Raw genomic sequence first — 20371 nt, forward strand, 5'->3', positions numbered from 1 at the left:
AGATGAACGAAGGTCTTACGGGTTTGAAACGACATGAGGGTGAGTAATTAATGACAGAATTTTCATTTTTGGGTGAACTATCCCTTTAAAATGAAGTGTTACCTAAGACCGAAAGTACACACTATTGTAAAAAAAAAAAAAAAAGTTTGGGGTCTGTCATTTTTATTTTCTAATAATTCATACCTTTATTCAGCTAGAATGCATTAAATTGATCAAAAGTGATAGAAAATACTTTTTCATTGTTACAAAAGATTTCTATTTTAAATAAATGCTTTTGAACTTTCTACTGATCAAAGTATTCTAAAAAAAAATGTATCACGGTTTCAGCAAAAATATTAAGCAGTAAAAACAGTTTTTAACATTGATAAAAGTAATGTTTGTTGAGCAAATCAGCATTTTTAGAGTCATTTCTGAAGGATCATGTGACACAGAAGACTGAAGTAATGATGCTGAAATCACAGGATAACTTATTCAAACTGAAACAGCTATTTTAATTATTCAGATTTGAAAACGAATGGGAATTGTGTGCATTGTGAATGTGTTTCCTGTTCAGTGAGGGCGCCATGGAGTACCTGATTAATGTGACCACTGCTCCTGACTTCAGACCCTGGGAGTTGTCTGACCTCTTGCCGAGGGTCAAGATAGACAAGGCTGTTGCAGACCAGAGCCCACAGATAGGTACATTATACCATCCCATGAAATGAATGTGGAGACTCGGCGTCTGATGCTGATGAGATATTCTGTCCCTGCACAGGTGTTCTGGAGAAGCTGCATGAAGCTGCGTATAAGAACGCTTTATCCAACTCACTGTACTGTCCGGACCACATGGTGGGGAAGATTAGTGTTGATCATGTAAGTGACTGACAGCAGCTTCTGTCTGTGAATGTTACCTTATTTAATCTGAGCCATAAGCAAACACTTTTCTCTTTCTGCTTTGAAATTCTAGCTGCAACAGTTCTTTGCTAATAACTACACCAGTGCAAGAATGGCCCTCGTTGGATTGGGTAGGTCGTTCTCATGAATGTGCATAGAGTGCAGCAATGATTACGTATTTTTGAAGTCCAACCTGGAAGTTTGCATCACCTTCGTTACCTCGATTTTGATTTCTCCATTGGCTTTTAGGTGATTGTAGAAAATAAGTCCTGTGACCAACAAAGGTTTATGATTCTTACATGTTTTTTTCAACATGATAATCTTCACAAATGAACACAACTTTTATTAATTTTGGAGGCTAAATAAAATTGGCAGAAGTAAAAATTAAACATAGGCTAGAAACAAACCACACCGCAGTTGAACGACTTCAACATCACCATCACTAAGCTTCGACAACTATTTCAGTCTTGATTTTGAAAAAATTTTCCCTGAAAGTTTGCATTAGAATAGTTCGCAAGAGCACAGTTATAGATGGGTTGCAAAAAGGTGGAAAATTTCTAGTAAATTTTGGATATATTTCAGAAATTTTGGAAACTTTCCAGGTTTTTTTTTTAATATTCCAGGGATTTTTTGGAAAGTTTCCGGAAATTTTCCACCCCTTTGCAACCCTATTTATAGACAACAAGGCTGTGAAAGTGGATTAGTGAGTAGATGAGTTTTCCTGTTCGGTGTGATGACGTTTAATGTCCTAAACAACCTCTGTAGTCTCATTTAGACACTTGTTAGCAACCACCTTTTCAGGACAAGAAAAAACCATAAGTGGGTATTACTGATAAGTAGGTGATACTGAATAAAATGTGAAAATATTTTGATTTTGTGTTCACCACAGACCTTATTTCAGGCATTTAACCACAAATCTGTTTAAAATAACCTGTTGACTTAAGGATGAAGGAATCGGAAGTACTAAAATGCTAACTTGTCTCCAGGTTGAGTCCTTGCAGGACTCTATTATGCTGTTGAGCTGGGCTGGACAAAATTTCTAATATTTATGGTATATTTGTGAGGATTTTGTTGGCCTTGTAAAATTAAACACCATTTTGATAGCGACTTTCCCACACCCATCCCAAAAATGATTAAATTAAATAAAGTAATTCAATTTAAATTGAACAAATACATGTAAAAAGAAACATGTTCGACATTATCTTTTAAACACATTATGGAGTTTATTTCTTTTAAACTAGATTTTCACTGTATTTTAAATCTTGTTATATGTTTAGGATGTGTCTTGAATCTACTTGGTCAAAATTATGTTTTGGTTGCTCTACTTGAAATAAAAACAGCCTTTTATGTAGTTTAGTGTGTCACTTTAATGAAACTGTATTTAGGGGTCGACCGATATGTGTTTTTCAGGGCCGATGTCAATACCGATTATTACAGATCAAATAGACCGGTAACCGATATTTTGAACCAATATACATGTCTGGTGTAAAAATGAAAATTTATGTCAAAATTACGAATAACAAGGGTTCTGACAAAAACTTTCTTTAAATGCTGTTAAATTATTTTATAGGGAAATCGGTTTTGAAAATGGCGATACCGATAACCATAAAAAAGCTTAATATCGGCGCCGATGAGTGAATGTGACTGTCTCCCGTTCAGTGTTGGGGGTAACGCATTACAAGTAACGCGAGTTACGCGTTAGACAGTTGATCATGTTGAATCTCTGTGTTTGTGAAGGCGTCAGTCATGCTGCTGTGATGAAGGTGGGCGAGCAGTTCTTCAGCACCCATACAGGGTTTGGTGCACCAGGGGCTGTGTACCGGGGCGGTGAGTACACCCACACTTCATGACATGTACAGGGAGATGATCTGATGAATAATGAAATGTCAGGTTTGTGTCTGTAATGAAGGTAAAACTTTATGCAAATGATTAGGTTTTATTTAAATAAAAAAGCAGTCTATTGTGTAATCATTGATTTAGTACATATTTAAAAAAAAAAATTATAATCTTAGGGCACTAGAATTTTCAACAGCAAAAAAAAAAAAGTTTTTTAAGTCTGTTATTTCTATCGTTTGCTGTAGTGTGTCAGGAGGAAATATCAGTTTACATTTCCAAACATTCCTTTTTCCATTAATTGTAATAATCCAGTGAGATTTTTGTTTGCACAAGGAGTCTGACAGCAGCCAGCGCTCCACACAGAGATCTGATCTCATCACCATCATCCAGTCTGTCTGCGATTACATGAAGAAACAGAAAAAACTCAGATTGACTAAATCGAGAAGAACTGTGGCAACATCTCCAAAAGACTTCAAGAAACCTTCGTGCAAAGCTACCTGAAAAACTATGCACAAGTGTACCTCGGACAAAAGCTGTTTTAAACACAAAGGGTTGTCACACCAAATGTTGATTTGATTTAGTTAATTGAAGTTAATTCATAATAAAATCTATTTTTGAAAGCATCCTCACGTTACAGCAAGTGCCTAAAACTTTTCACAGTACAGTAGCTTTGCTGGAAGGTTTCTTGAATTCTTTTGGAGACGTTGCCACAGTTCTTCTGGATTTAGTGAATCTAAGTTTTTTCTGTTTTTTCATGTAATCACAGACAGACTGGATGATGGTGATGAGATCAGATCTCTGTGTGTAGCGCTGGCTGCTGTCAGACTCCTTGTGCAAACAAAAATCTCACTGGATTATTACAATTAATGACAAAAGGAATGTTTGGAAATGTAAACTGATATTTCCTCCTGACACACTACAGCAAGAGATAGAAATAACAGACTTAAAACCATTTTTTTTTGTTATTGTTGAAAATACTAATGGCCTAAGACTTTTGCACAGTAGTGTATATAAAATGGTAGCAACAACAATATGAGAAAAGACACCAATGTTAAATGAACGATTATTATTATGAATAATACAAAACTTGTCAAGAACATGTCTGGGTTATATTTCACCCCAAAATCAATAGAAAGAAATAATAAACCACATTTTTGTATAAACGATGTGAAAAATGATGCATATTTTTTATTAAATATAAGAGAAGAATACATTTTTATTACCACAATGAGGATTATCATTGGTATTAAACTCAATGATTTTAACTAGGGATGCTCCGATCAGGATTTCTGCAGCCGATACTGAGTACCGATTTCTTGTCATGGTGATCGGCCGATACCGATGCCGATTCTGATGCTTCAAGCTTTATATAGACGGTTTCATCAGGTGCACGCGCCTGGCCCGAAGTTAACTTCCGGTCTGTGTTTGTTTATCAGTCTGGCTATGGCTCCGGCTACAAACGCAAGAGTTAAAGTTAAGGTGATGAGTAGACTGAAGTTGGGCTCAGGTGGTTGTGCTGTGGGATGTGTTTCCCATACATTTATTTATTTGTGGCACTCGCCACAACATCAAAACTGACCGATTTCCAAAAGGCATCGTTGAATAAACATGAGCACGTACTGTACATTTAAAAATCAAAACAAGGCGCGGTGTTTTTATATCACTGTATTTCTTAAGGAAGACTATCTTTACAAAATTTTCGATGTCATTTTCATTTCTTCTGGCATGTTATATGCCTGATAAAGCAGTGTTTGTGAGCTCAGCGCTGCTTTGTGTACAGCTGTTACCGGGGAAACCTGTTTCTCCCGCTTTAAAGCACCTCCTGCTGGCAGAGAATGAATTTGCATTTTCAGTAAGATTTATGCTACAAACCGCTTTTCCTATATCCACGGGCGCTGCGGATAATCCGCGGGTCGGGTAATAAAAAATGCATTCTGATTATTTGCGGGTGGGTCGCGGGTGGATAAAATAAATCATAAATGATGCAAATATTAACTACATTTTTTTTAAATATTTTTTTTTTCGTGAGGCACACGATTTCGTGTGCGTGTGTGTTTGTTCGCCTGATCGGGAAGTTGCAGTGACCGAAACGGTGACATTCCAGATAAAGTTTGAAAGGAGTAAAGCCTGTGTTAATGCTATTGAGTAGGCTAATATGTTAAGTTAGTGAGTACCGATCGAGTCATAAAATGTGATTATCGGCCGATACCGATCTCCGGCCGATCGATCGGAGCATCCCTAATTTGAACCATTTATACATCATGGTCACATTTGTTGCATTGTTTTGAATTTATACCGATTTAAATAGAAAGTCGTGTCATGTATAACAGTATTTTCACTGTAACTAGAATTTAAAGTGACAAATTAATCACCATTGAGGAAATAAATAGCAATAATATAAAATGCATGCGTAATGGAGAATGAGATTGTATTTATTTATTAGTTTGTTTAGTTATTTGCATTACAGTAATGAGAATTTTGTTGACTGTTATGATTAATTGTTATTTTAACAAATTTGTTATTTGTATCATTAATTTTGTGTGTGTGGTTTTGGGCCTGAATATATACATATAAACTTGACCTGGCTGTACTTTTGTAAGATTGACTGAATGAATGATTCTATTGAAATGGCGTCTGTGTGCAGGTGAGCTGCGTGTGCAGAGCGGTGGAGGTCTGGTGCATGCGCTGCTGGCGTGTGAAGGAGCCGTGGCGGGCTCGGCGGAGGCCAATGCCTTCAGCGTGCTGCAGAGGCTTCTGGGTGTTGGACCACACGTCAAGAGAGGATCCAACATCACCAGCAAACTTAGCCAGTGCATCGCCAAGGCCACCACACAGCCGTTTGATGTGAGCGCTAGTCCTCTACGATCACTTTCCTCAAAGTACGGATGTTTAGATCTCACTACAGTTCAGATGCTTCTGTTTGATTTTCCTCACAGGCCACGGCTTTCAGCGCTACTTACTCTGACTCCGGGCTCTTCGGCGTGTATGTCATCTCACAAGCAGACTCAGCCCGCGAGGTGAGTGTTCAGAGAACAGACATAGTTGTTTGATTAAGGACTAGTTCACTCAAAAATGTAAATTCTGTCATTATACGTTCATTCTGATTAGGGCTGTGCGATTAATCGAAATCGCGATTTGAGACATTGCGATTTGCTAATCGCAAAGCCTGCGATGTGGACGCGATATTACTCTGTTCCAGAGCATATGCATGACTGCCAGCCTTGAGTTGCAGTCTTACTTGCCCTGGGCAAGAGTGAGCGCACCTCCGTTCTCCCCAATCAGCACTGCTCTAGTTATTATTTTTTTTTTTTCAAATGAAAATGGCAACATCGTTTTATAAAGTTTATGCGTTCATATGTGCTTCATTTTCACTGGCGGAAACCTGTGGTGTGATGAGGGGTGAACGCAGCGAAAACTAATTCGGCTAGTAGATGGGGAACCGATTGCTCCCCCATGATATTTTGTAAACTGTATTTATGACAGATACTGTGCAAGCCTGAGGCGCGTACTGGAAATATGCTTATTATGACATTTTATATTAATTTACATTTTATTAAAACCTAAAAAAAACCTTTCTGTCGAGTGATGTAAATACATTTTACTATAGTTTATTGTGCATGCATATTATATTTAAAGTTGCTTAAGCGAAATCAAGGAGTTTATTGTCCTCTGTTTCTCGCTCTGCGCCGCTTCGTCTGCGGACTGAAGAACGCGCTGAAAGACGGGGAGGAGCCGATCGAAGTCTGCCGCCGTTTTCAGATGAAATTTAAAGGGGACTGAGGCGATCACGAATTCGTGTACAGTTTATGGAACTAATCGCAAAATTTTATAGCCTATAATTTTATAGCTATAGCCCCCCTAAAAATGGCCTAGCGACGCCCATGCTGTATATGCATACATTTTGTATCGTATAGGCGTTTCGTCCAGATGGATCCGACGTTTTGGGAGAGTGAAACCGATATTTTTTGCGTGGTTTCGTGTAGACGCAGATATTTCTTGAGATGTGGAGAAAAAAAAGATCGGATAGGGAAAGCTCTGGCTTCGTGTGGACGTAGCCTAAACCTGTCTGTCATTAATTAAGCACACACAGTGACTATGTTTTTATTTGTGCTTGAACTGTTCCATTAATGCTGACAGTGTGAAGTGAGTGATTGATTGAGATCTGCATTGATCTCTCTCTGTCTGCAGGTGATCAATGCAGCCATGGCACAGGTGACAGCTGTGGCTGAAGGAAGTCTTACTGCAGATGACCTCACCAGAGCCAAGTGAGTCCATTAACACCAGCCACTCCGCAGCATTATTGATCTAATAATGCGCTTGTAATTTCAGGAAGTATTTCTGTGAAACTGTAGGCTACAGTAGACATTCAGAAATACTGTGAGCAAGTTCGTGCTGCTTTTTATTTCGAGTAATGTGCTTAAGGAAAGTAAATGGGGTCGATTTTGATGTCACGTTGTCTTGTTGTTTGTCAGTGTGGACGTCAGTTGATTGAAGGGCCTCGTATTGTGTGTTTTCAGGACCCAGCTGATGGCCGATTATCTGATGTCTTTGGAGAGTTCAGAGGGCCTGCTGGAGGAGCTGGGAGTTCAGGTTTTGAGCAGTGGCGCCTACAGCTCACCTCAGACTGTGACGCAGAGCATCGACGCGGTGACCTCCAGTGACGTCGTCAAAGTAAGTCATTTCTGTAAATCATGGTAGGCTAACTTTTCCTTGAAGGGGACATAACACACACAGTTCTGCCAATCTTATGTTAATCTTGAGTACCTGTAGATAGTATTGTATCCGTCATATCTCCAAAGAGTCTTTAGTTTTATCAGATTTATAAAAGAAAGAAACAGCTTTACGATTCTCTCTGAAAACAGCCGAGCTCCTGGAGGCGTGCCGTGGGCGGAGCTAAAGAGTCACGTGCATGTTCATGTTGTTTACATTATATGTTGTAGTGTTCATAATGTATTTGTAATATGTTGTAGTGTTCCTGTGGCTCAGTGGTAGAGCATTGCGTTAGCAGTGCAAAAGGTCGTGGGTTCGATTCCCAGGGAACACACATACTGGTAAAAAAATTTATAGTCTGAATGCACTGTAAGTCGCTTGGGATAAAAGCGTCTGCTAAATGCATAAATTATAAAAAAATTTTATTAAATGATATGCACTTAAGCACCGATTGCCAACAAAACACAGAAATTTGATGCAGTTTTACTCACCGCCTACTGTTCCGACTCATGACCGGGATCTTTTATCGCTGGGACAGCTCTGTCTTTCAGTATCAAACGATCTGCAAATCCAGCGTCGAGCTGGGCCTCGTTTATAAAACATTTGTCACCGAAATGACGGGAACAGACAAACACACGTGCGCAACTCCATTGCTTAATAAAAGCATGTAAACACACAGTACCATTCAAAAGTTTGGGGTCGGTAAATTTTTTTTAAATGTTTTTAAAATAAGTTTCTTATACTCAGCAAGGCTGCAGTTATTTGATCAAAGATACAGTGAAAACGGTAATAGTTTTATAATTAAAAATAATAACTTTCTATTTTAATAATATTTTAAACTGTAATGTATTTCTGTGATCAAAGCTTAATTTTCAGCATCATTACTCCAGTCTTCAGTGTCACATGATCCTTCAGAAATCATTATAATATGCTGATTTGCTGCTCAACCACTTACTCATGAAAGATGAGATGACCGCAGAATTGTCTTTTTTTTCCCCCTACAGGCTGCAAAGAAGTTTGTCTCATGAAACGTTGAGATGACAGCAGAATTGTCTTTTTTTTTTTCCCCCTACAGGCTGCAAAGAAGTTTGACGAAAGCAAGAAGACCATGTCATGTTATGGACATCTGGCAAACACACCATTTGTTGATGAATTGTGAGAGAAAGTCCCAATCTAAAGTGCACACATTGTGCAGCTGCTTATTTGAGTGTAAAAACATTCATAACTTGTATGAATCCCTGATTGCTGTTGACAATTGTTTTTTTTGGTCAGTTCATCGTGAAGTCTGGTCCTTAGTAACGGTTTACTGAGAGCAGAGCATCAGTTTCGTCCATTTCACTGTATATCTGATGCACATTCATTAAAACTAATCTATCAGTGATAAATACTCCTTGTCTGCGTCATAATAGAATCTGTGGGATCATGGGTTTTGACCCATTGCTTTTGGTAGTTCTTCCATTAGCCTGCAGAGGGAGACTATGCGCTGCACATTAGGTAAGGAAAAAAAAAACATTCCCAACTTTTAATTTGTAGTTATGTTTAAGAAATAGGTATGTGTGAATTATTAAAAGTAAAGTTAAATAAATAAATAAAACTACTATACGGGGATGCTTTTTGTTACTTAACAATTCACACATAATTTCTTACTTATTTTGCTGTATTATAAGCATGAATTTTACTCTTCTTTTCAAGAGTGGAATTAACACCTGCACATTTTTTCCAAATTTTTTTTACCCTTATATATTTTTTTAATTAACTAAAACATATTTGGCATAAATAGTGCTAAAAATAGATTTCAAATATTTGATAAATATATTAATATATTTAGTTTTACAATATATCTAGTCAGAGTCTCATCAGTCTTTTAACATACTTTGCTCATACCCCAAAAAAAAAAAAAAAAGTATTTGTCATATGGCTATTAAATGATATATACTGATGTTCATGTGACCATTTTCTATAATATATAGATTAATTAGAATTATTGTATTTCATACATTAGAAAAACATTTTTCAATTTCCATCTTTGTCTTTTGGTAACACTTTACATTAAGGTTCATTAGTTAACATTAGTTAACATGAACTAAGCATGAACAATACTTCTACGGCCTTTATTAATCTTAGCTAATGTTAATTTCAACATTTACTAATACATTATTAAAACCCAAAGTTGTACTTGTTAACATTAGTTAATGCACTGTGAATTAACATGAACTAACAGTGAACGACTGTATTTTCATTAACTAACATTAACTAATGGAACCTTATTGTAAAGTGTTACCCGTCTTTTTAATATTTAAATCGTTTTTTCATTACATTATCAAATTCATTAACTTTTTTTGTAAGTTATTTCAAATCGTTATGCTTTTAAATAGTAATTGCACGTTTTGTATTTAATAAAAAATAATAATAATACGTATTTTAAATAAACGTAAAATAAACGCTTTTTCATTGTGATCTCAGACTTTTGGCTCCCACTGCTCAGTCATAAAATAAATACGTTATGATCCCTTTTTCTACATTACAGAACACATATATTGTTCACCAATGCATTTTGAAATTACTGCGTGCATTAAGCGCGTAATGTATGTTTATGCTGCCCACACGCATCACAGACCCCCTTTAACCACCGGAAGTCTCGCGATAGCGAGAGAGCGTGATCTCGCGGGCCTGTTGTGTCTGACGAGAGACGCTGCGTGGGGGGGGGGTTCGCTTTATGTCATCGGAAAAGACACGAGAGGTGCGTTTACACCGCTGTTTCTCATGCTTCTGCGTCTTCCAGTCGTTTCTTTCCAAATACACTCGTTTAACGACCTTCCACATCACGCGCGCGGGATTCTGACGGGTTTTTGAGGATGAGGATGATGCGGCGGTGTTGTGCTCGCGTGCAGCTGAGGAGAAAGATGGACCGTAGCACCGTCGATGAAAACGGCCCCGTACGGCTCTAACTCGTTGTCTTACCGCATTAGCTGTTAAATTCCCGCAGTCGAGAGCTTCTTGAAGATGGATATGTGGACGTCGAGTGGCAGCAGGCCCTCCGGAACGCAAACAAACCGTGAGGATCTGTAGCCTGTTAGCTAGCTAGTAACGTTAAGAGCAGAAGAGCGCAGTCACCGTGTGAGGATGATGAGGATGGAGCATCAGCCCTGAGCTCTTACTAGGAGGAAGATCAGGCACAGATCCTGATCTCTAATGAGTTCGTTTCGCTCTCCAGGGCTGCTGGACTTCTAGCCGTATCGTATCACGCCATATTATGCAGTCGGACTCGAGCAGGGACAGTGCTGTTTACTGATAGCGGCAGAGAGATTAGCTCAGTTCTTCACGCGTCTGTCAGAGTCCAGGTCACCTGAGATGGATAAACTCACCATTATTTCAGGATGTCTCTTTCTGGCTGCGGATATATTTGCCATAGCGAGCATAGCCAATCCAGACTGGATCAACACTGGCGAGTCAGCAGGTGAGATATGAGATCAATAACTTTGTATTATAATGTGTTCAGATGTGGGAACAGCAGAACTGGGAACTGGATGCATCTCTAAAAAGGCATTTCATGTCCGTAGTCCTGCTTTGTTCCTCATCTGTTTTCAGGATTGTGACAAAAAATAGTTTTCTACGTGAGATTGCATTTTAATTGTAAAGCTGCTCTTTATAATAACTTGCATTAATGTCATTAAGAAAAATGATTATATAATGCTGAACAGATCATTAGTTTACGTGCATTCAGAAATCTCATGAAGCTTTGATTCTTGTGCATACAAATATGATTATGCCTATATATATATATATATATATATATATATAGAAATTAAACACTGAGCTGAAAATCATTGCTGTATATCATTTGTTATCAATATTAGTGTCACTCACAGGATTTAAAGTTTCATTTTCAGGCCTTTAATGCTAAAAATACTCAATAATGGTCTGTAGTAAATATTTGTCACTTTTTTTTAGCTCACAAATGGTTCATGTAATGAAATATGAAACATTTTAATCTCATTTAAATATAAAATGTAAAATGATTTGTATTTTGTCAATTTAAGCTCAACTCTTAAACATTATTAGACTTTAAAAAAGAAAAAAAAAATTACTTAAATTCACTAAAATCATACCAGAAGGGATCAAGCATTGCCGTCAAAATTGCATCATGATTCTTTTGTAACGTTTAACCACATCACAGTCATCTGAGCACTAACATCACTAAGTCCAATTTGACATCTTGAATTAAATGAAGCTCAAGACTTGCTCAGGTGAAATAATTTTCAGCAGTTCCTGCATGTCAAGTTGTTCAACTGCTGTGTTTTGGTTATGTAGCAGTTTTATGTTTCTCTCGCAGCGCTAGGACACCTACACCGTTATTAAACATTTAAACCCATGACTGTCTTCAGATGTCCGTGTGCAGGCGGCCTGTTGATAAACAGCTGCTGGTTGTTCAGCATGACTGGTTAGTAAGTGGGTCAGAATCGCTGGCCTTGTGTTGTTTTCTTACTTGTCTTAAATGCTCCAGCGGTGAATCAGGTGCTAAAACAAGCAGCCATGTGTACATATTCCTTTGTCATTTTCAGCCATCCAGCGCAGGAGTTTTAGCACATGCTTCTTATTGAATGCATTCAGGCCACTTGTCTGAGGCTTTCTTATTGTCTGGAGCAGGCATTGTTGTTCCATGGTTATGAAACCAGTGGTGAGTTATTATAGGTGAATATCATTTTAAAAATTAAATAAAAATTTAATTTATTTTAGTTTTTTCATAAAGTGAATGAATCAGTTTAGCAACATTAAGATCCATTGCATTATTTGATATTATTTAAATGACAGCTTAGCACATTGCACACCAAATTCTCATTTATGCAATGTATCCAGTGTCCGTTTTACTTTTGAGGGTTTTTTATTTTATTTATTATTATTATTATTTTTTTTGTAGTTCTCAGTGGTAGTTCTTATTATAGATTTCAAAATTAGAGTTACACAACACTGGCATTTTACAGTCCTTTTTATACTAAAAAGTTATTAAAAAACGGATGATGGATCACACACACAAACATCTTTCAGACTCTTTAGTAAAGTCTGTTGGGAAATAAAAACGATTTGATACGCGCACACACACACACTATATATTATATGCATTTTTTTACATTACAGTATGCTCTATATATGAGGGTTTTTTAGTAGTTCTCGTTCTCAGTGGTAATTCTCATTATAGAATTCTAAATAAAAGTTACACAACACACTTTGTCAAATTACAGTCCTTTTTTGCACGGTTATAAAATTGAGTTATGAAAGTAAATGATGGATAACATACACACACACACACACACACTTAAAGATCTTTCAAACTCTGGTAACTAGTAAAGTCGATTGGGAAATAAAAAGTTTTGGCAGACTTTATATTATATGCAATATATATGTCTCTGTATGCTCTATGTATGAGTGTGTTTTTTTGCATTATAGAAATGGCAGTTATTTGGAAAGGTTTCATGCAAATTGTATTATTATGATTATTGGGTGCATTTTGTAACGTTTTGTATGATTCACTCTGAAGCACAATGCCCTTGTCAGTCAAAGAATGACTTAATGAAAACAATACCGTAAATGCCCTCATAGATGCATTATTTGTTTGTGTGTAAGATTGTTCTGAAGAATTCAGAGTTCATTGTTTAGTGCGTGGCTGCATGCAATTCAGTAAACCGAATGGGCTCCTTTGTGAGCCATTGTCAGATTGTTTCCTTCCCGTTAATGGTAAAATCATTAAAGTGTTTGTAGAGTCCCTGCCCTCTCTTTGATGTGGTCTATGACCAGAATGAGGCAGAATAATTGGCTGATGAGACATTGTTTAGGCTCTTTCTGAGAAATCGTGTCTTTGATCTACTTTCGGACATTTTGACTAAACGTTTGCATTGAATTTTGTTGTTGTTTTGTTTTCTGTCATTAATTGTTTATTTTCCCCGGTGTTGATGGGTACACAAAGACATATTCTCTCAGTTCAAGAAACGTTGTCTTTTTTTGTTTGCTATTACTATGCTTATTATTGGTGTAATTTAGGGCTGCACGATAAATCGCATGCGATATTTAACGCGCATCTTGTCAGAAAAGCCGGTTCTGTAATCAGCGGTAAATCTCCCATCACGTGCGTTTGAATCAAATAAACCCCAGACTCCAATGGCGATTTTCCACTGCACGGCACGGCCCACTTAAACAGTACCACCTTGGTTGAGGTTTCCAAGCAAGCCGTGCCGATTAGGGCGGCACGATTAATCGAATGCGATTGTCATGCACATTTTGATAGTAATGGAATCGCGATCTCGATTCCATTTCGATTTTTCGTGCAGCCCTAGTGCCGATACTAAAATGTGACGTGTAAACCGATCACTGCACTGATCATTGTTTGGACTTTGATTCTGACGGCACCCATTCACTGCAGAGGATCCATTGCTGAGCAAGTGATTGATTTGGAGAAACTGAATTTCTCCAAATCTCTTCCGATGAAGAAACAAACTCATCTACATTTTGGATGGCCTGAGAGTGAGTCCCTTAAAACTTTGATCCCTCAAAAATCGTTGCTTGTTGCAAACGAATAGACTTGCAACACATTTCACCTGGTAGACACAAAAGAGGGTAGTAAAAATGCTTGCTTTAAAGGAGGGACACAAGCATATATGTAGATTAGAATATCAGACATTTATCAAAAAGGCTCTTTTGACGTGGCCTAGAAAGCAGCTGTTAAAACTCTCAGAACACTAGGGCTGTGCGATACTGAAAAAAAATGTGATATGCGATACCTTGTTAAAAACTGCGATATTCAATATGCGATACGATATTGCTTAAAGTGTGAAAAATCTATTTCAATTATATTTTAAAATATTTAAAAATGAAAATTATATAACCAATTTGTTTCACATTCTTTCTTGGAAAAGAAAGAATCACTACAACTTCTGAAAGTGACCAGCAGTGTTTTAGCAGTACATAAAAAGTAATGTCACAAATCAGAAAATGTCATTTTAACATCAATGTGAACATAAGTGACGTAACCGGTGTTGCGGCTTAACATCGGTATCACCATCAGCACCGTCTATCGCGGCAAGCCTAGTTAACACCCGGTCATGCATGAAAAAAAAAATACCGCCATGTACCGTGAAACCGGTATAATTTTGGAAAATACCGTGATATACATTTTTGGTCATACCACCCAGCACTAAGCCCCACCCATCAATTCACACATGTAGGTGTAAATTACAAGATCAAATGCAGGTCTACGCAGAAATCAAATTATAAAGATGCTCCGAAGACAAGAAGACGCTGTGCAGTGCCAAGTTGTAGAAAAACACTGTCTTTGCATCACTTTCCTTCTGATCCCAATAGGCCTGTCACGATAACAACTTTTTGTTGTGCGATATATTGCCCCAGAAATAATTGCGATAAGCGATATTGTCATTTTAAAGACCATTTTATGCCACTGAATATATAATCATAATGTAACAGGAGGCCTACACACTTCCAAATGACAACAAACTTTACATTTTTAAGAATATTTAGATCATGGAAATGAAGTATCAAATATTAGATACATTTAAAAAAAAACCTGAATAAATAGTAAATAAACATGGTCATGTACATATATTGCACGATTAGTCGATATATTGATTATTGCGACAGGCCTAGATCCCAACATTAGGAAATAGTGGATTATTTTTAATGAAGATCCAGACCACGTCAGTAAGAATTTGGTCGTTTGTTCACTTCATTTTACCTTGGATTCGTTTACAAACAAGCCACAATTCAACGCAGGATTTTCAGAAAGATTGAAACTAAAAGACGATGCTGTGATGACTATATTGGATCCGACAGTAATGTCGCACCCCACAAGTGTGAGTAACTGTTTTTATTACATGCTCACTATTGATTTGTCTGTTATTACAGATCATTTGATATGTACTGAGTATTTGTGTTTTTTACCTAAACCACAGCAGCATCCATCTGAGAAGGCCGTAGGCTGTCAAACACACAACTGTTAGCCAATCATAGCAGTGGGCATTTACTTCAGAGTCGACAATCCGCCACACCTATACAAACAGAGCGTTCTGATGAGGGGGGTCAAAACAGGACAGAAAATAGCTATTAATTATCCACCTTATTCTTCCCGTAAGAGTGGGTGCGGCCATTTGTAGTTTTTATGGGTCTGGCTTTCATCCGCTTCCAGCTATTTTTAGCTGTACAAAACAGCCTGTTTTGCTGCTTGGTATTGCAAACTGGTGTGTCTTAACTTATTATTTTAATGTATTATCTTAATTATGAACACACTGGTTTGTCGTGCAAACAGTTTTACCGTTTACTGCACGTTGTTATTCTTCTCCTTATTTCCCTACAGCGGCTAATGAACCGGAAGTCTTGCCCATAGGCTTACTTCCGCTTTGAAGAATAAGGTGGATAAATTATGATGTTTTTTGATGCAAAAGTCTTGATAACATTATAAGTAGACCTCAGTACAAAATACCTTTAAAGCTCATTTCCCCATTGCTCTCATCTCAGACTCATTATGCTGTTTGACAGGAATGTGGCCATCCAGACAGACGCCCAGTCTGTCCCCTCGAACCCTAGCTGAAAAAGGAGATCTTTTTGATTGGCTTTTACTGCTCCGATTCACATCTGCGGTGCCAGTGAGACAGCTGTAAGGATGGTATGTTTGTGTTTGTACACTTTTTCAAAAGGAAACTACAGTTCACAGGCAGGAGTCACGGCAGAGACAGGAAATTATGCAGCGGAGACCTTCAAACTCAACCCGTGACTGAGAACCCAAGAGCTCGCAGGGACAAAACATGAGTTGGTGGTCGTGACATTTACAAAATGAAAAAAAAAAAGCCTTCCGAGCCTTTTATTCCCAGAGAAACACTTGGAGTGAGAGGAATGATTAATTCCTTTCTCCGTGTGACAGCATACAGTACTCATTTCACTCTCCAGGCAGGGAGCTGATTGTTTGGAGCTTGTTTTAGAGGTGTCGATGGCATTTATAACAGTCCTGTTTCTGTTTGCAGAAAAACAAGCGCCCAACTAGAAATGCCACTTCCTCCCACTGTTTCTGAAGCACTTGCTCATGCAGAATTCTGACTCAAGAACAAAATATGAAAGCATATTTTAAACTGGAGGATGTTTTCAGACTTTTTCTCTGAGCTGATTTAGATTTTTTTTTTTTCTAAACTAAGCTGAGATGACTGAATGTTTCAGGGCTCAACATTAAGAACTTTTAATTAAATTATATTATTATTTAAAATTCCATATAGGTCTCTTGACATGCATTATTTTTACAAATGCATGACATGAACCTGTTCTTCCTGCTATTTATGCAAAGGTATCACATAAAGTACATCTGAATGGAAGGACCAAAGTACTTAATTTAATGATCCAAACAATAAATCAGTTAAAAACCTATATTTAGACTTGAATATTATTTAAGAAAAATAATTCAAAACAATATAGCGCACTGGATGTCACGATAACAGCAATTTTAAAGGGGTCATATGATGCTTTTTTTAAAGATCATTATTTTGTGCATTTCTGTGCAATATGGACAAATACATGTTTTACTTTTTTTATTTTTTTTATTACACAATATTTCGATGCTGTGCATCTCAAGACCCTTGCGTTCTTTTCCATTCTATTCCAGGCAGTCAGTTCAGCTGTTGCCCATTTTCACTCTTTTGGCGCTCTTCGCTCAACAGAAACTACATGCATGCAGTGATGCCTTCTGCTGAATTGAGCCCTGCTCTTATTGGAAACTGAGAACAATCAAATTAGACCAAATATTTAATAAACAGGCATGCGAAAGGGGCAGACCATTAGTAGATTTTTGTGAATGCCCGGTGTTCCGGTTCTGCGAAAACCCGTGGAGTTTTCTTAAGGCACGGATTCCATGTGGGCCTGGTTATTTTGTCCCATTCATTGTAATTCATTGAGCTACATACTGAGGAGCTCTTAGGAAAGAGGATATTATGAAAAGGACTGACGTGCTCTCAGCAATGCTTATCCGAACACATGAAAGGAATAAGAAGCGACTGAGAGAGACAGACCTCTTGAAAAGTGATTAGGCCGGTCTGTTTATGCCACTGACTCATGGCTGCTTGAGAAAATAAAGCCCATCTCGCTGACTCCGTTCAACCTGCAGTGAGCAGTTCTAGGGTCTTGCTGCTTTAAGATTGACCGTATTTATTTCCTTATTTAATGTGCCTGCTTTATCATTTATAACTAGTGGTATATTTTATTGATACATTTATAATACAATTTTGTTTCACATGTAAATTAAAGCTTTTGAGATGTATACCTATATTCTGAAATGACAGAATTAAAAAAACCTAAAAATACTTAATGCACTAGTTTTGCATTACCCTTGAAAAATATTGACCAATACTAAAAAAAAAAAAAAAAAAACCGCTATGCAAGTCAATAGGGACCAGCAACTGATGGTGAACTGTCCCTTTAATCAACGTTTTATGATCTTATCTAGTCATGTCCTGCATTTTTATTGTTTCATGGTTAGTGTTGTTACGATATTAGCATTTCAACAGCTCAACAGACATGTCTGTGATTGGCTACAGTGCTCAGCACTCTTTAGTCGTTAATTAGAGCACAAATACACATGGCACTGTATGAACTGCATGCTGATCAGCAGTACCGAATAGAGTCAGTACTTCATAGGGCTGCACGATATTGGAAAAAAACTCGCATTGCAATATTTTTTTTTCTGCAATATATATTGCGATATGAAAAAAAATCAGATGACTTCAATAGCTCATTTTGGGAAAAAAAATCAATGACTGGGGTGATTTTGTAGGCGAGTAAATCAGCATAGGAAATAAACATTACAAGCATAGATAAATAACAGCACAAAGATACAAATGAAATAAGCAGTGCTTTATATTTTTCAGGTAAGTAACAGTATTCAGGTACAGATATCGAATAATCAAATGTAAAATAACACTGCATAGTTTTCACTATAAATTAAATCTAACAAATCTGTGTTAAAGCTATAGTGATTTATCTTTGTGTTTTGTTGTTTGATTAACGTTCATGACAGAGAAACCAACAGGAACATAACTGCTGTAAACCAATATACTGTTACACATCTATTTTCTTTCTCAATTGTTTACCTTCATCTAAGCCATAAGCATCTGTGTTTACAAGGATACTTGCAGAGCACAGTATTTCAGGCACAAATAGACGCAGAAGTGAACAGAAATCAGAGTTTACGTGCATCTGCGTGGCTCTCACGGTGTCTACACTGGATGCGACAAAATACTATAGAACCCATTATAATCAGTGATGCTGTGTGACTGACTACACTGGATTGAGCGCGACACGACAAATCCCGACAATAAACTGATGCCTCGTTCTATTTATGATGATGTACTACTGACACAAAGTTCAAATGATATGCAATGATCGCTTTGTCGTGTCCAGTGTAGACAGACTTTGGGGCCGTTCACATGTCAGCCTAAAAATGCGTGGAAAATGCCAGCCGTGCCGCTTTCTCCTTCTTTCCAAAGCGCTCGGGAGCTTGCGCTTTCGTGGCGTCTGCTGTTGCTAAGCGACCGTGACCTGTGCTCGCCGCAACGACGCGGAAGTTTCAACAAAGGATTAATGGATTTCCAGCACTGAAAATCCCTTGTAGTAGCTCTGCTACTAAATTTATTTAAAATTGGTATCTCTATACAGCTGTCGCGTCCGGTGTAGACACCGTGTCTGTGTGTGAGCAAAGCAAACAATCAGTATAAATATAACGATCAGTAGCCTATGCTAAACATCGCACATCCTGCGATGTGATTATCGCGGATGCGCACATCGCGATATCGACGTTGAAACGATATATCGTGCAGCCCTAGTACATCGTTCTACTGGTAATGCAGAAAGTCTTTTTTTTTTTACATTTTTATAATTTAAGGATCCACTTGGTACCGAAGTACTGGTACTTTTGACAACACTATGCATTATATATATGAGGGTTGGACGAAATAATGTGAACACCCATTATTAAAGTGATTAATAACATTTGTGCAGGCTACAGTGAAAAAAAACCTCATACTGCGATTATCATTTTCTTATAGTTTCTGTGTATTATCTAGTTTGTTCAACAAGCCCCATGGGTCAAATGGGTGACTTGTTAGACTTCCAAAAAGGGGCAAATCATGGAGGCCTGTTTAGTAGGAGCATTTGTAACCTTAACAGCCAATTTGTTTTGTTGTTGTATGATCATGCCTGTTTTCACAAAGAATGGCTAGACTTCATAAGTGAAGGAGAAAAATGGGCAAAAACCAAAAATGAATGATAGAGACCATCGATCACGAAGAAGGACTGTGTCCAAACAACATAGAACTACTGCAGCAAAGTGACAGAAAACGTCAGTATTCACCTTAAAGACCCTGTTTCCACAAAAACCGACTGCAGAGAACTTTGCAAAGCCAGCATCTATGAAAGAGCTGCAATTGCTCAAAGTTTAATCACAGACACTAATGCTAAAATGCAAAAAATACAGTGTCATGATTAGGGCTGGGCAATATAGCAAAAAAAATGATCAACGATGTAATGTTTCATATCGTTCGGTATCGATAATTATTGACATTGTGTGTAACCTTTTTTAAAACGGCAATAGAGAAATTTTTTTTTAATTTAACCACTGTATTTTTAAATTAACCCAATTTATTGAGACAAACAACAAATATATATTTTTTGTTTTAACAGTCAAACACACAATAAAAATTAAAGAAATATCTAATTTCTAATGTTTTATATGCAGATTAAATGGGTTTTAAGGAAACTTTTGGCTTGTCTCCCGAGGCCACAGGAGGGCGCAATGAGCAAAATAATGCAGCACATAATGTCAACACAGGGAAATAAATATCTATAAAAAACGTGCATTACTCTAAATTATCTCATATAAATCAAATATAATTTTGTAAATTGCATAAACAAT

General features: G+C 37.4%; 2 protein-coding genes across 3 annotated transcripts in view; both read left to right on the top strand.

The window, feature by feature from the left end:
* The window catches only part of LOC107717493 (cytochrome b-c1 complex subunit 2, mitochondrial-like), a 12448-nt gene extending 3630 nt beyond the window's left edge, over positions 1-8818 (top strand). The window contains exons 6-14 of the mRNA XM_016524259.1: positions 554-678; positions 755-852; positions 947-1004; positions 2611-2700; positions 5354-5553; positions 5646-5726; positions 6898-6974; positions 7227-7380; positions 8495-8818. Of these exons, the coding sequence (XP_016379745.1) occupies positions 554-678; positions 755-852; positions 947-1004; positions 2611-2700; positions 5354-5553; positions 5646-5726; positions 6898-6974; positions 7227-7380; positions 8495-8578 (967 nt within the window). The 3' untranslated portion in view covers positions 8579-8818. The remainder of the gene's footprint in view (positions 1-553; positions 679-754; positions 853-946; positions 1005-2610; positions 2701-5353; positions 5554-5645; positions 5727-6897; positions 6975-7226; positions 7381-8494) is intronic.
* Positions 8819-9821: 1003 nt separating this feature from the next.
* The window catches only part of LOC107717494 (uncharacterized protein C16orf52 homolog B), a 31615-nt gene continuing 21065 nt past the window's right edge, over positions 9822-20371 (top strand). Inside the window, exons 1-2 of one of the 2 annotated variants that reach the window (XM_016524261.1) lie at positions 9822-10652; positions 10693-10876. In XM_016524261.1, the coding sequence (XP_016379747.1) occupies positions 10771-10876 (106 nt within the window). In that variant the 5' untranslated portion in view covers positions 9822-10652; positions 10693-10770. Of the gene's footprint in view, positions 10877-20371 lie in introns of both variants that reach the window. The other variant, XM_016524260.1, reaches the window with a different exon arrangement.

This window comes from Sinocyclocheilus rhinocerous, unplaced genomic scaffold, assembly GCF_001515625.1.
Source record: "Sinocyclocheilus rhinocerous isolate Xijiao unplaced genomic scaffold, SAMN03320098_v1.1 scaffold393, whole genome shotgun sequence".
NCBI lineage: Eukaryota > Metazoa > Chordata > Actinopteri > Cypriniformes > Cyprinidae > Sinocyclocheilus > Sinocyclocheilus rhinocerous.